The sequence below is a fragment of the Pelophylax lessonae genome (assembly GCF_965119305.1).
Source record: "Pelophylax lessonae genome assembly, chromosome: 7".
NCBI classification, from domain to species: Eukaryota; Metazoa; Chordata; class Amphibia; order Anura; family Ranidae; genus Pelophylax; species Pelophylax lessonae.
In genome coordinates this window covers 285,292,132-285,306,406 of record NC_138774.1, presented here as the reverse complement: position 1 = coordinate 285,306,406, position 14,275 = coordinate 285,292,132, and the positions used below count along the sequence as shown (strand labels likewise).

At 49.2% G+C, this 14,275-nt stretch overlaps 1 protein-coding gene across 1 annotated transcript in view; it reads left to right on the top strand.

Annotated features, from left to right (window-relative positions):
• The window catches only part of MPP1 (MAGUK p55 scaffold protein 1), an 894,076-nt gene extending 880,060 nt beyond the window's left edge, over window positions 1-14,016 (top strand). Inside the window, exons 6-12 of the mRNA XM_082263590.1 lie at window positions 581-771; window positions 2,905-3,008; window positions 3,099-3,179; window positions 4,339-4,419; window positions 6,593-6,795; window positions 11,005-11,076; window positions 13,604-14,016. Coding sequence (XP_082119716.1) covers window positions 581-771; window positions 2,905-3,008; window positions 3,099-3,179; window positions 4,339-4,419; window positions 6,593-6,795; window positions 11,005-11,076; window positions 13,604-13,780 — 909 coding nt within the window. The 3' untranslated portion in view covers window positions 13,781-14,016. The remainder of the gene's footprint in view (window positions 1-580; window positions 772-2,904; window positions 3,009-3,098; window positions 3,180-4,338; window positions 4,420-6,592; window positions 6,796-11,004; window positions 11,077-13,603) is intronic.
• Window positions 14,017-14,275: the final 259 nt, after the last annotated feature.

The window sequence follows — 14,275 nt, the reverse complement described above, 5'->3', positions numbered from 1 at the left end:
TTTAGTCCCCCATGTAGGCGTCTCTGGTGCTTATTTTAGTCCCCCATGTAGGCGTCTCTGGTGCTTATTTTAGTCCCCTGTGTAGGCGTCTCTGGTGCTTATTTTAGTCCCCCATGTAGGCGTCTCTGGTGCTTATTTTAGTCCCCCATGTAGGCGTCTCTGGTGCTTATTTTAGTCCCCCGTGTAGGTGTCTCTGGTGCTTATTTTAGTCCCCCGTGTTGGCGTCTCTGGTGCTTATTTTAGTCCCCCGTGTTGGCGTCTCTGGTGCTTATTTTAGTCCCCCGTGTTGGCGTCTCTGGTGCTTATTTTAGTCCCCCGTGTTGGCGTCTCTGGTGCTTATTTTAGTCCCCCGTGTTGGCGTCTCTGGTGCTTATTTTAGTCCCCCGTGTTGGCGTCTCTGGTGCTTATTTTAGTCCCCCGCGTAGGCATCTCTGGTGCTCTTTTTAGTCCCCTGCCGTAGGCATCTCTGGTACAAAATAATTTGTTATATTCCCTAAAGCCAAGAAAAATGATTTAACCAAAAAACAAATAGGGCCGTTGTGAATTTGTAGTCATTTTTTTTTACTTTTTGTATAATTAGATGTTTGTGAGAGCGCTGTTTGATTACGACCCTCTCTCGGACCCGCTCATTCCTTGCCGGGAGGCCGGGCTGCGTTTCCGCACCGGAGATGTACTGCAAATCATAAACAAAGACGACGCCAACTGGTGGCAAGGGAAGACGCAAGGGGCGGAGACTGCGGGTCTTATACCCTCCCCTGAGCTGCAAGAGTGGTAAGTAAATAAACCTTGGATCATTGTAGAACACACGGACACACAGTCTGGAATGTCTCTATGGACTGGGACTCAGTGATGGCCAACCTTGGCACCCCGGATGTTTTGGAACTACATTTCCCATGATGCTCTACTGCACTGCAGAGTTCATGAGCATTATAGGAAATCCAGTTCCAAAACATCTGGGGTGCCAAGGTTCGCCATCACTGGTAGGTGAAGGTTCCTTTTACAGACGCCAGACATGAAATACACATCTATGATAAAATTGGAGTCCTAACGGGTCCTTTTTTCAAAGCTTTTTTATCTCAAATCCTCCCTCCGACCTTCAGTCTTGCATAGTTGTAGCGGCTCCTCTCCATGTGTATATGTATGTATGTATGTATGTATATATATATATATATATATATATATATATATATATATATATATATATATATATATATATTATATGTGTATGTATATGTGTGTGTGTGTGTGTGTGTGTGTGTATATATATATATATATATTATATGTGTGTGTATGTATGTATGAGTGTGTGTGTGTGTATATATATATATATATATATATATATATATATATATATATATATATATATATATATATATATATATATATATATATAAATAAATGAATTTTTTTTTTTTTTTTATTAGCACACTGACCAGAAAGGTATAATGTTACCATAGCCACTCTGGGAAAGTGATCAGTTTTTGTTTTTTTTGTTGTACACATTTGCATCTAACAATGAAAAGCATTTTACGGAATGAAATGGATTCATTCAGTTTTTGTGATTAGCTGTGATTGGCCACCTCTGATCACATGACACAGATGGGCTGTGATTGGCCCAGTCTGTACCATGTGATCGCTTTGACCAATCACATCTAGTAACACAACTGTACACAATAGATGACTTGAAAGAATGCAATCCATTGTTTACAACTGTCATGTGACCTGCTGTGATTGTTTACAGCTGTCACATGGTACCGGCAGAGTCGGCCTGTACACTGATCAGTCATCTGCATGCGTCAGATGGCGCTGCAGTGCCATCCTGGAGGACGGCCACCCGGAGGCATGTGAGGCCAGCCCTGGCGTCATTCTTCCATAGGTCCGGCCGCAACTGGTTGAAGAAAAGATGTTACAAAGAGACTGATTTTGGTGTCGTGTTTTGATGAAGACCATGGGCAGGGTTTGTGGGACTTTAAATGAGGCACATGATACTGAACCAAGCACCTTCATCCCTTGTAAATATAGGAAGGAGTTTGAGACTTTAAATGAGGCGTGTGACACGGCTAGATAATATAATAGCATGTTTAACTGCTTAACGACCGCCCGCCGCAGTTGCACTGCTGCAGGCAGCCACTCCTGGGTGAATCGCCGCACATGTACGGCACTCGCTTTCAGAAGCCTAAGGGGTGAGCGTGCGCCAGCAGCGCGCTCCCACCCCCACTTGTCAGCGGGGAAGCCGATGCAGCGGGCAGGCGGCTCCGATTGCCGCCTGACACCCACGATCGCTCACCGCTGAGAGAGAAGAACGTTCAGCTGTTGTAAACACAGCCGACCGTTCTTCTCCCTAGACTGATCATAGAGACCCATGTGATCCTTCTATATAGGATCACAGGTCTCTATGGTAATTTTAGATCCTTCCGGTCCTAAAGCGGTTAAACATGCTATTCTGTTATCATCTAGCCGTGTCGCACACCTCATTTAAAGTCTCAAACTCCTTCCTTCCTATGTTTTGATAAAGACTGGCCAAAGGTTGTTCAGTTTTTTTTGTGTGGTCATCAGAATGGGGGATGGGGGTTATCTTCTTTTTATTTATATGCTCATTGCTCTTCTATAAACGCTTTATGGTGTTTTATGAGGATGCAGATAAGGTATAAACCGTCTGCAGAAGAAAACTCAAAGTACAGAAATCCTCTGTGGCCGCATTCAGGCCTCAGGGCTGCGATAACACATAAAACTTCCTGCGGTGATGATCATTTTGGACATGCACACTGCAGCGCACCAATGTGAGTCGCATGCATTTCAGAGCGCAGGCCTAAAAACATTAATGGGGCCCTAGCTGTAGGTGGTTTCGCTCTTGCTGGTGGTGTGACTGCTTTTCGGATTTCACCTTGTCTTGTTTCTTTTTAGGCGTGTGGCAAGTTCCAATACAAACAACCAGATCCCTCAGAGCTGCAGCCCCTTCAGCAAGAAGAAGAAATGCAAGGATAAGTATCTTGCGAAGCACAGCTCCAGTGAGTGTGATTGGCTGCTCAGCGTTATGGCCACTCCCTTTACTCTATAACAAGTCATTAATGTACACATTTTCCTCTATCTGCCCCCAGTATTTGACCAGCTTGATGTGGTGTTGTATGAAGAAGTGGTGCCCCTCCCGGCCTTCACACGGAAAACCCTGGTGCTGATTGGTTAGTAACATGACTATGTGTTGTAAATAAGATCGGTAGCTGTGTACCATGAGGCAGCTTTAGGCTTCATTCACATTAGCGTGTCTCCAAAGTCGCATGATTTCCAGTGCGACTTTTGGTGCAATTTTGAGCCAACTTTACATTCTGTGGATGTAAAAAAGTAGTCGCTGCGACTTTAGGTCACACCAATTTGTATGGTTGCCTTTGAAAAGAATGGGGAGCAATTTGTCATGCGACTTTAATGACCTTCTGGTGGGTCCACAGCTAACCCCTGCGCTGACCTCCTGGGGTGGGCACGGCTAACCCCTGCACTGACCTCCTGGGGTGGGGGGCCACGGCTAACCCCGGCACTGACCTCCTGGGGGGGCCACAGCTAACCCCGGGGCTGACCACCTGGGGGGGGGGGGTCCACGGCTAACCCCGGCGCTGACCACCTGGTGGGTCCACGGCTAACCCCGGCGCTGACCACCTGGTGGGTCCACGGCTAACCCCGGCGCTGACCACCTGGTGGGTCCACGGCTAACCCCGGCGCTGACCACCTGGTGGGTCCACGGCTAACCCCGGCGCTGACCACCTGGTGGGTCCACGGCTAACCCCGGCGCTGACCTCCTGGGGTGGGGGGCCACGGCTAACCCCGGGGCTGACCACCTGGGGGGGGGCCACGGCTAACCCCGGGGCTGACCACCTGGGGGGGGGCCACGGCTAACCCCGGGGCTGACCACCTGGTGGGTCCACGGCTGACCCCGGCGCTGACCACCTGGTGGGTCCATGGTTGTCAAAGTATTTTTATTTATTTCCATCAAGGCTACAGATTTTCTCAGCCCTGTCACATCATACCACACAGCCAGGTGATGACAGTCTTGATGGGGGGGGGGTTTAGATGAAAGGAGAATGGGGTGTACATGGCTGCTTCTGTGGGGGGAGAAATGGCCAGATTTCTGATAAAAGCCGATAGATAGTTGGATGTATTTTTGTTAAGTTTTATTAATAATATTTAAAAAAGAAAAAGTTATAATCTCAATAATATAATGGAATGACGATGGGAATATAAACCCAAGGAACATGGCAAAAAAAAAAGAAAATATTGAAGGTTCATTAAAGATGGGGAACGCAAACTTGCTTGCTTGAATTGATTTTCGTCTCCTGGCTTCTTCCTTAGGTGTCAGCGGAGTCGGTCGCAGTCACATAAAAAATACTTTACTTACCAAATATCCCGAAAGATTTTCTTATCCTGCACCACGTAAGTGTCCACATTACCAATGTACAGATGATGGAACTTGTGTGAATGTTACAGATCTATGGAGGGGTGGGGGAAGGGGGCCGGTTGGTGACTGATGGTACGACGGTGTGATTAATTCTTGATCTATTCATATACATTATATCCAGTGGAAGGGGATTGTGTGTGAATAGTGAATGCCATGTGGAGGTTGGTGGTGGTTTTTTCAACTAAAAGTAGAGCAGCCCAGTGGCTAAATGGTTAGCAATTCGGCCCAGCAGCACTAGGGGGCATCGGTTCAAATCCCTGCTTGGAATTTCCATGTTCTCCCTGTGCCTGCATGGGTTTCCTCCGGGTACTCCGGTTTTCTTCAACACTCCAAAGACATGCTGGTAGGCTTATTGGCTCCTGTTTAAATTGGCCTTACTATGTGTATGTATGAATGTGAGTTAGGGACCTTTTGACTGCAAAAAGCTCCCTGGGGTGGGGACAGATGTGAATGTATCTCCTTGGGGCGGGGACAGATGTGAATGTATCTCCTTGGGGCGGGGACAGATGTGAATGTATCTCCTTGGGGCGGGGACAGATGTGAATGTATCTCCTTGGGGCGGGGACAGATGTGAATGTATGTCCTTGGGGCGGGGACAGGTGTGAATGTGTGAATGTATCTCCTTGGGGGCGGGGACAGATGTGTCTGTATCTCCTTGGGGGCGGGGACAGATGTGAATGCATCTCCTTGGGGGCGGGGACAGATGTGAATGTATGTCCTTGGGGCGGGGACAGATGTGAATGCATCTCCTTGGGGGCGGGGACAGATGTGAATGCATCTCCTTGGGGGCGGGGACAGATGTGAATGCATCTCCTTGGGGGCGGGGACAGATGTGAATGCATCTCCTTGGGGGCGGGGACAGATGTGAATGTATCTCCTTGGGGCGGGGACAGATGTGAATGTATGTCCCTGGGGCGGGGACAGATGTGAATGCATCTCCTTGGGGGCGGGGACAGATGTCTGCATCTCCTTGGGGCGGGGACAGATGTCTGCATCTCCTTGGGGCGGGACAGATGTCTGCATCTCCTTGGGGCGGGGGACGGATGTGTCTGCATCTCCTTGGGGCGGGGGACGGATGTGTCTGCATCTCCTTGGGGCGGGGGACGGATGTGTCTGCATCTCCTTGGGGCGGGGGACGGATGTGTCTGCATCTCCTTAGGGCGGGGGACGGATGTGTCTGCATCTCCTTGGGGCGGGGGACGGATGTGATTGTATCTCCCTTGGGGCGGGGGACGGATGTGATTGTATCTCCCTTGGGGCGGGGGACGGATGTGATTGTATCTCCCATGGGGCGGGGGACGGATGTGATTGTATCTCCCTTGGGGCGGGGGACGGATGTGACTGTATCCCCTTGGGGCGGGGGACGGATGTGACTGTATCTCCTTGGGGGCGGGGGGACGGATGTGACTGTATCTCCTTGGGGGCGGGGGGACGGATGTGACTGTATCTCCTTGGGGGCGGGGGGACGGATGTGACTGTATCTCCTTGGGGGCGGGGGGACGGATGTGACTGTATCTCCTTGGGGGAGGGGGGACGGATGTGACTGTATCTCCTTGGGGGAGGGGGGACGGATGTGACTGTCTCTCCTTGGGGGCGAGGGACGGATGTGACTGTCTCTCCTTGGGGGCGGGGGACGGATGTGACTGTCTCTCCTTGGGGGCGGGGGACGGATGTGACTGTCTCTCCTTGGGGGCGGGGGACGGATGTGTCTGTCTCTCCTTGGGGGCGGGGGACGGATGTGTCTGTCTCTCCTTGGGGGCGGGGGACGGATGTGTCTGTCTCTCCTTGGGGGCGGGGGACGGATGTGTCTGTCTCTCCTTGGGGGCGGGGGACGGATGTGTCTGTCTCTCCTTGGGGGCGGGGGACGGATGTGTCTGTCTCTCCTTGGGGGCGGGGGACGGATGTGTCTGTCTCTCCTTGGGGGCGGGGGACGGATGTGTCTGTCTCTCCCTCTCCTTGGGGGCGGGGGACGGATGTGTCTGTCTCTCCTTGGGGGCGGGGGACGGATGTGTCTGTCTCTCCTTGGGGGCGGGGACAAGAGTATAAGATATATGTAAAGTGCCACGAAAATTGACGTCACTTTAGAAGTACCTAAAATAAATAAAATTACAATAAACACTGAACGGTCGTTCTCTATTTTCCTGTCAGACACCTCCCGACCACCTAAGCGCGGAGAAGAGGACGGGGCGGCGTATCATTTTGTGTCTGTGGATGACATGAGCAAAGCAATCTCAGAAAATCTCTTCATGGAGTTCGGTAGCTTTAATGGCTACATGTTTGGGACGAAATTCCAGACTGTAACAGACATTCATAATGAAGGAAAGGTCGCTATTCTGGATATAGAGCCGCAGGTAAGAAGGTTACAACCACAAGAAAAAAAAAAACAGTTACTTTCTCTTTCATTCATTGACGGACACAGCGCTCCATGTTCAGAGCCACAGGGTTATATCGCCCCCTACAGGAGTAGGACACTAGGCAGAAAAAAACAACTTGGCAACGCCTATGGGCAGTCCTAGTTGGTACACATTCCCCTCTCTGCTATAGGCCTTCAGTTTTTTTTTTTTTTGAGCTGCTGTTATTGGTTGGCTTTTTGTGTTTGGCCTTGGGATTTTTGTCCCGCCCCTCACCCCATGTTTTTTGGCACTGCTTGGGGACATCCCTATGGTTTTTGTCCCACCCCTCACCCCATGTTTTTTGGCACTGCTTGGGGACGTCCCTATGGTTTTTGTCCCACCCCTCACCCTATATTTTTTAGCACTGCTTGGGGACATCCCTATGGTTTTTGTCCCACCCCTCACCCCATGTTTTTTGGCACTGCTTGGGAACGTCCCTATGGTTTTTGTCCCACCCCTCACCCTATGTTTTTTGGGACTGCTTGGGGACGTCCCTATGGTTTTTGTCCCACCCCTCACCCCATGTTTTTTGGCACTGCTTGGGGACGTCACTGGTTTTTGTCCCACCCCTCACCCCCATGTTTTTTGGCACTGCTTGGGGACGTCCCTATGGTTTTTGTCCCACCCCTCACCCCCATGTTTTTTGGCACTGCTTGGGGACATCCCTATGGTTTTTGTCCCACCCCTCACCCCATGTTTTTTGGCACTGCTTGGGGACTTCCCTATGGTTTTTGTCCCACCCCTCACCCCATGTTTTTTGGCACTGCTTGGGGACGTCCCTATGGTTTTTGTCCCACCCCTCACCCCATGTTTTTTGGCACTGCTTGGGGACCTCACTGGTTTTTTTCCCACCCCTCACCCCCATGTTTTTTGGCACTGCTTGGGGACGTCCCTATGGTTTTTGTCCCACCCCTCACCCCATGTTTTTTGGCACTGCTTGGGGACGTCACTGGTTTTTGTCCCACCCCTCACCCCCATGTTTTTTGGCACTGCTTGGGGACGTCCCTATGGTTTTTGTCCCACCCCTCACCCCATGTTTTTTGGCACTGCTTGGGGACGTCACTGGTTTTTGTCCCACCCCTCACCCCCATGTTTTTTGGCACTGCTTGGGGACGTCCCTATGGTTTTTGTCCCACCCCTCACCCCCATGTTTTTTGGCACTGCTTGGGGACATCCCTATGGTTTTTGTCCCACCCCTCACCCCATGTTTTTTGGCACTGCTTGGGGACTTCCCTATGGTTTTTGTCCCACCCCTCACCCCATGTTTTTTGGCACTGCTTGGGGACGTCCCTATGGTTTTTGTCCCACCCCTCACCCCATGTTTTTTGGCACTGCTTGGGGACGTCCCTATGGTTTTTGTCCCACCCCTCACCCCCATGTTTTTTGGCACTGCTTGGGGACGTCCCTATGGTTTTTGTCCCACCCCTCACCCCATGTTTTTTGGCACTGCTTGGGGACTTCCCTATGGTTTTTGTCCCACCCCTCACCCCATGTTTTTTGGCACTGCTTGGGGACGTCCCTATGGTTTTTGTCCCACCCCTCACCCCATGTTTTTTGGCACTGCTTGGGGACCTCACTGGTTTTTTTCCCACCCCTCACCCCCATGTTTTTTGGCACTGCTTGGGGACGTCCCTATGGTTTTTGTCCCACCCCTCACCCCATGTTTTTTGGCACTGCTTGGGGACGTCCCTATGGTTTTTGTCCCACCCCTCACCCCATGTTTTTTGGCACTGCTTGGGGACGTCACTGGTTTTTGTCCCACCCCTCACCCCCATGTTTTTTGGCACTGCTTGGGGACGTCCCTATGGTTTTTGTCCCACCCCTCACCCCATGTTTTTTGGCACTGCTTGGGGACGTCACTGGTTTTTGTCCCACCCCTCACCCCCATGTTTTTTGGCACTGCTTGGGGACGTCCCTATGGTTTTTGTCCCACCCCTCACCCCATGTTTTTTGGCACTGCTTGGGGACGTCCCTATGGTTTTTGTCCCACCCCTCACCCCATGTTTTTTGGCACTGCTTGGGGACGTCACTGGTTTTTGTCCCACCCCTCACCCCCATGTTTTTTGGCACTGCTTGGGGACGTCCCTATGGTTTTTGTCCCACCCCTCACCCCCATGTTTTTTGGCACTGCTTGGGGACATCCCTATGGTTTTTGTCCCACCCCTCACCCCATGTTTTTTGGCACTGCTTGGGGACTTCCCTATGGTTTTTGTCCCACCCCTCACCCCATGTTTTTTGGCACTGCTTGGGGACGTCCCTATGGTTTTTGTCCCACCCCTCACCCCATGTTTTTTGGCACTGCTTGGGGACGTCCCTATGGTTTTTGTCCCACCCCTCACCCCATGTTTTTTGGCACTGCTTGGGGACGTCACTGGTTTTTGTCCCACCCCTCACCCCCATGTTTTTTGGCACTGCTTGGGGACGTCCCTATGGTTTTTGTCCCACCCCTCACCCCCATGTTTTTTGGCACTGCTTGGGGACATCCCTATGGTTTTTGTCCCACCCCTCACCCCATGTTTTTTGGCACTGCTTGGGGACTTCCCTATGGTTTTTGTCCCACCCCTCACCCCATGTTTTTTGGCACTGCTTGGGGACGTCCCTATGGTTTTTGTCCCACCCCTCACCCCATGTTTTTTGGCACTGCTTGGGGACGTCCCTATGGTTTTTGTCCCACCCCTCACCCCATGTTTTTTGGCACTGCTTGGGGACGTCACTGGTTTTTGTCCCACCCCTCACCCCATGTTTTTTGGCACTGCTTGGGGACGTCCCACCCCGCAAGAGAAAATAGGATTTTTGCTACCATAAAATCCATTTCTCTGGGTTCATTGACGGACACCGCACCCACCCCTCTATATGGAGTTTTAATACTTCTGGCACTGCTTGTTACTAAACTGAATTCCTATAGCAGAGAGGGGGATGAATGCCTCCTATGACTGCCCATAGGTGTAGCCAATTTATTGTTTTTTTTTTCTGCCTAGTGTCCTATTCCTGTAGGGGGCGATATAACCCTATGGTTCTTAAAATGGAGCGCTGTGTCTGTCAATGAAATGGATTTTAGTAACAAAAATCCGATTTCTCTTTCATTCATTGATGGGCACAGCTCCATAATCTTAACCATTGGGTTATACTGCCCCCTACAGGAGTAGGACACTAGGCAGAAAAAAAGCTTGGCTACTATGGACAGTCCCAGGCACTGTAGAGTTTATTGTCGATTTTATTGGCGATGGGCTGAATATTTTTTAAAATCCATTGGTCAACCCAGTCTGGCCAGCAAGTGCACACAGGCCTCAGGTCCACGCTAGGGTGGCCGCAACTTAGCCCCACTGGACGGGGGCTGGCCTGCGAGGTAAACGTTTTGCGAGGGCGCATATGACCTGGTCTCAGCCTGAGTGGCAGCTTTCCTCTTGGCTGACAGCCCCCCCCATTTCAATAGAGAGGAGGTTTTGTCCGGAGCGGTGCCCACCCCTGTTCCTAGTTTGGCAAGTAGCTGTCCCCCCTCTCCCCCTAGAGGGTTTTGGAGTGAACAAGGGCCCCTCCCTGGGACGGTTGGACCCCCCCCCCCCCCCCGGTTCTCCTCCTTCCCATGCAGCGTGCTCCCTCTCTGTGGTTCCTGCAGACACTTCGCCCTCATCCAAGTCCCGTGTCTTTCTGCTGCTCCGTTCCTCTGTTATCAGCATGATAACTTCTGACAAGTTCTCCGAAACAGGCGATAAAAGCAGCTGAAAATTTGTGTCGGGGTGGGTGGGTGCATAGAGATAGATTAGCAGAGAGCTGGTCTATTCACAGCACAGCTCTGCATGTTTCTGCCTATGTTTGGGGGGGGGGGGGGTGCTGCCTTTCCTCCAGCTCTCTCACAAGGGCCCAGACTCCACACCCGCTACTGGAACAGGAAAAAAAAACAATTCTAACACTTTCTAAATACTATAGAAAGCTAAAGACAGCAGATATACAAATAAAACGTATGTAGGGAGATTTGTCTCATCTCTGTATCATCTGAGGCTGTTCACTTCACTGGGTATATGTGAGGGTTTAAAGTCCACTTCTCTTCACGTTTTTTTTTATTTTCTTTCTCTAGTCGTCTATTTATATCTGTGTATATGGTAGTGAATGTTTTTATTTAGGGACGGATTTTCTTCATGTTTTTGGTTATTTCTTTTTGTCTCCCAGACTCTGAAGATGGTGCGCACAGCAGAACTGGCTCCATTCATTGTGTTTGTGTCTCCTACTGATACTGACAAAGTAAGTGAATGCAGACCTCGCCCCACCCCTGGATCTATTGTACCAGCTGCAGCTTTTCTGTAGACTGAACGATCTGCTTCTCTCTTGAATTCATTTTACATCTACTGCCATGGGGAAGCTATGGGGGTCACCACAGTCATGGTACGGTTGCCATTCTAGGAATATATAATGTTTGTTAGGCTCCGTTCACATATATGTGAATCGGATGCGTTTTGAACCGCAGCCTTCTCAATCCAGCCGGTTCACACATGTGCAGGTCGGCCGCGGTTTTAAAAAAAACTCAGTTCAAGTTCAGATGCGATTTTAGGTAAAGATTTGCACCGGACTCCCGCGATGAAACCATGCCCACATATATGTGAACCCAGCCTTAGAGAGGGGAACCAGGAGGTCCTACTGACTGGAATGGGTTGTTGGTCGGAACCAAAGATCCCTGCAATGAATCTGCATTTTCAGAGCTTTTTTTTTTGGGTGATCTCATTTCGGCTTATAAAGCAGGAGCTGGAGGTGCTTAGCCACTGACCTCCAGTGATGGTGGGGGGGGGGGGGGGGGGGGGGTTTAAAATGACGACTAGCAATGATTAGGGGGGGATTTTATTGCCATGGCTTGGCTTCAGTACCAGCCACCTCCTGTGTCCAACATTAGGCGAAGGTGCAGGGCGAGCGTCTTTTTCAGTTATGTCCACGCCTATGGTGGAGATCGGCCACACCTCCTGACCTTTTACCTCTGATACCACACCTCTGGTGGGTCCATAACCCTTGTCCTAAGTCCACACCCACTTCTGTGTCTGAACCGGCAATAGGGCAACCCGAACTCCATTCCTGAAACGCTTGTGGCAAAAAAAAAAATGTAGATGACCTTGGATGTTCACTTTGCAAAAAGGGGTGATTTTTGGGGGTCTTTGTACTTCCCTGACCTTTTTCTATTTGAAGTATTTTATAACCGAAAATAAAGGAAACTGATTTTTTTTCCCTTTATTAAAATACCAACAAAAAAGGTGAAATTCATAAATTAAAAAATTACATACAAAATAATACATATTTTTTTTGTAAAATATTTCTATTTAATAAAAATAATTTGAGTACAGTTTTGCAATACTAAGTAATTGTGTCCCTATCACAGCACTGAAAAATGGACTGGTAATGAAGGGGTGTGTGTATATATGTATGTATATATATATGTGTGTGTGTGTGTGTGTGTGTGTGTATATATATATATATATATATATATATATATATATATATATATATATATATATATATATATATATATATATATATATATATATATATATATATATCCTGTTCTGTTCGCATAACATGTTCAGTGAAAAATGGTGGGCTTAAACAAGTGCATGCCGCATATACACTGTATTACCAAAAGTATTGGGACACCTGCCTTTACACACACATTAACTTTAACATTAACAACTTTAATGGCATCCCAGTCTTAGTCCGTAGGATTCAATATTGAGTTGGCCCACCCTTTGCAGCTATAACAGCTTCAACTCTTCTGGGAAGGCTGTCCACAAGGTTTAGGAGTGTGTCTATGGGAATGTTTCACCATTCTTCCAGAAGTGCATTTGTGAGGTCAGGCACTGATGTTGGACGAGAAGGCCTGGCTTGCAGTCTCCGCTCTAATTCATCCCAAAGGTGTTCTATCGGTTTGGGGTTCCTCCACCCCAAACTCGCTCATCCATGTCTTTATGGACCTTGCTCAGTGCACTGGTCCAAATAATTTGGTGGAGGGGGGGATTATGGTGTGGGGCTGTTTTTCAGGTGTTGGGCTTGGCCCCTTAGTTCCAGTGAAGGGAACTCTTAAGGCGTCAGCATACCAAGACATTTTGGACAATTTCATGCTTCCAACTTTGTGGGAACAGTTTGGGGATGGCCCCTTCCTGTTCCAACATGACTGCACACCAGTGCACAAAGCAAGGTCCATAAAGACCTGGATGAGTGAGTTTGGGGTGGAGGAACCCCAAACCTTTGGGATGAATTAGAGCGAAGATTGTGAGACAGGCCTCCTCATCCACCAACAGTGCCTGACCTCACAAATGTGCTTGTGGAAGAATGGTCAAACATTCCCATAGACACACTCCTAAACCTTGTGGACAGCCTTCCCAGAAGAGTTGAAGCTGTTATAGCTGCAAAGGGTGGGCCAACTCAATATTGAACCCTACGGACTAAGACTGGGATGCCATTAAAGTTCATGTGTGTGTAAAGGCAGGCGTCCCAATACTTTTGGTACTTGTAGTGAATGCCTCAGTGGGCGGCCAAAGTTTCTGTGCGGAGAGTGAGCTCCCATGGAAACTGAGCCGTCAAAGACGTCTCTTCCGGACTAATGATCAGTAACGGTCTCGATCATGTGACCACTGTGACAGCCAATCACATGATGCCAAGCCTTCAGACATTTTTTTTTTTTTTAAGGAGACGGGGTAATGCATTTCACATAGGAAGGCTCTGTCCCAGTGTTGGGTTTGATTAGGTTTTAGTTCTGAATATTAATATGTGGTGTTTCTTTACCTTTCAGTCCGATGCACTGCAGAAGCTCCGTGCCGACTCTGAAGTCCTCCGCGCTCGCTATGCACAGTACTTTGACCTGACTCTGGTCAATAATGACGTGGAACAGACTGTGAATGACCTCCTAGAAGCTTTTGAAGCAGCATGTGCCTCTTCCCAGTGGGTCCCGGTGTCTTGGGTATATTGAATTGCATTCTTTATTACCGTTCCCAACCATCCACTCCATTTCCAGCTCCGCATACAAAGATCTTACACCCTTTTTAATTGGCAGTTACAGATATTAACAGGCCTGTGCCTGAGTAGTTGTGTTTTTACAGTCCTGGTCATCCAATATAGAGGCATCTTTTTGTGACGTAACCCTGGAGACCGGCGTATTTTTAATTCAGGTCGTATATTTGGAATATCAGAACCTGGTGTATTGCCCCCTTTAAGTTGTACAAGTATGGAGTTGGTGTTCCTACCCTGTGTGGTTCATCCACTTCTCCAGATTGTGTGTAGCAGTGGCACCTCAAGGGAGGTGACAAGGCGGGGCTCATGGAGTGGGGCGGGGCTTTGTGTCATATGGGATGGACTGTAGCACAGGTAATGTACGGCAGCCTGGTATGTGGTATAAATGGAGCTGTGCAGTGGAAGGGATGTGATTGGTTTAACGGGACCCTGTCACCAACATATTGCAGTTTTT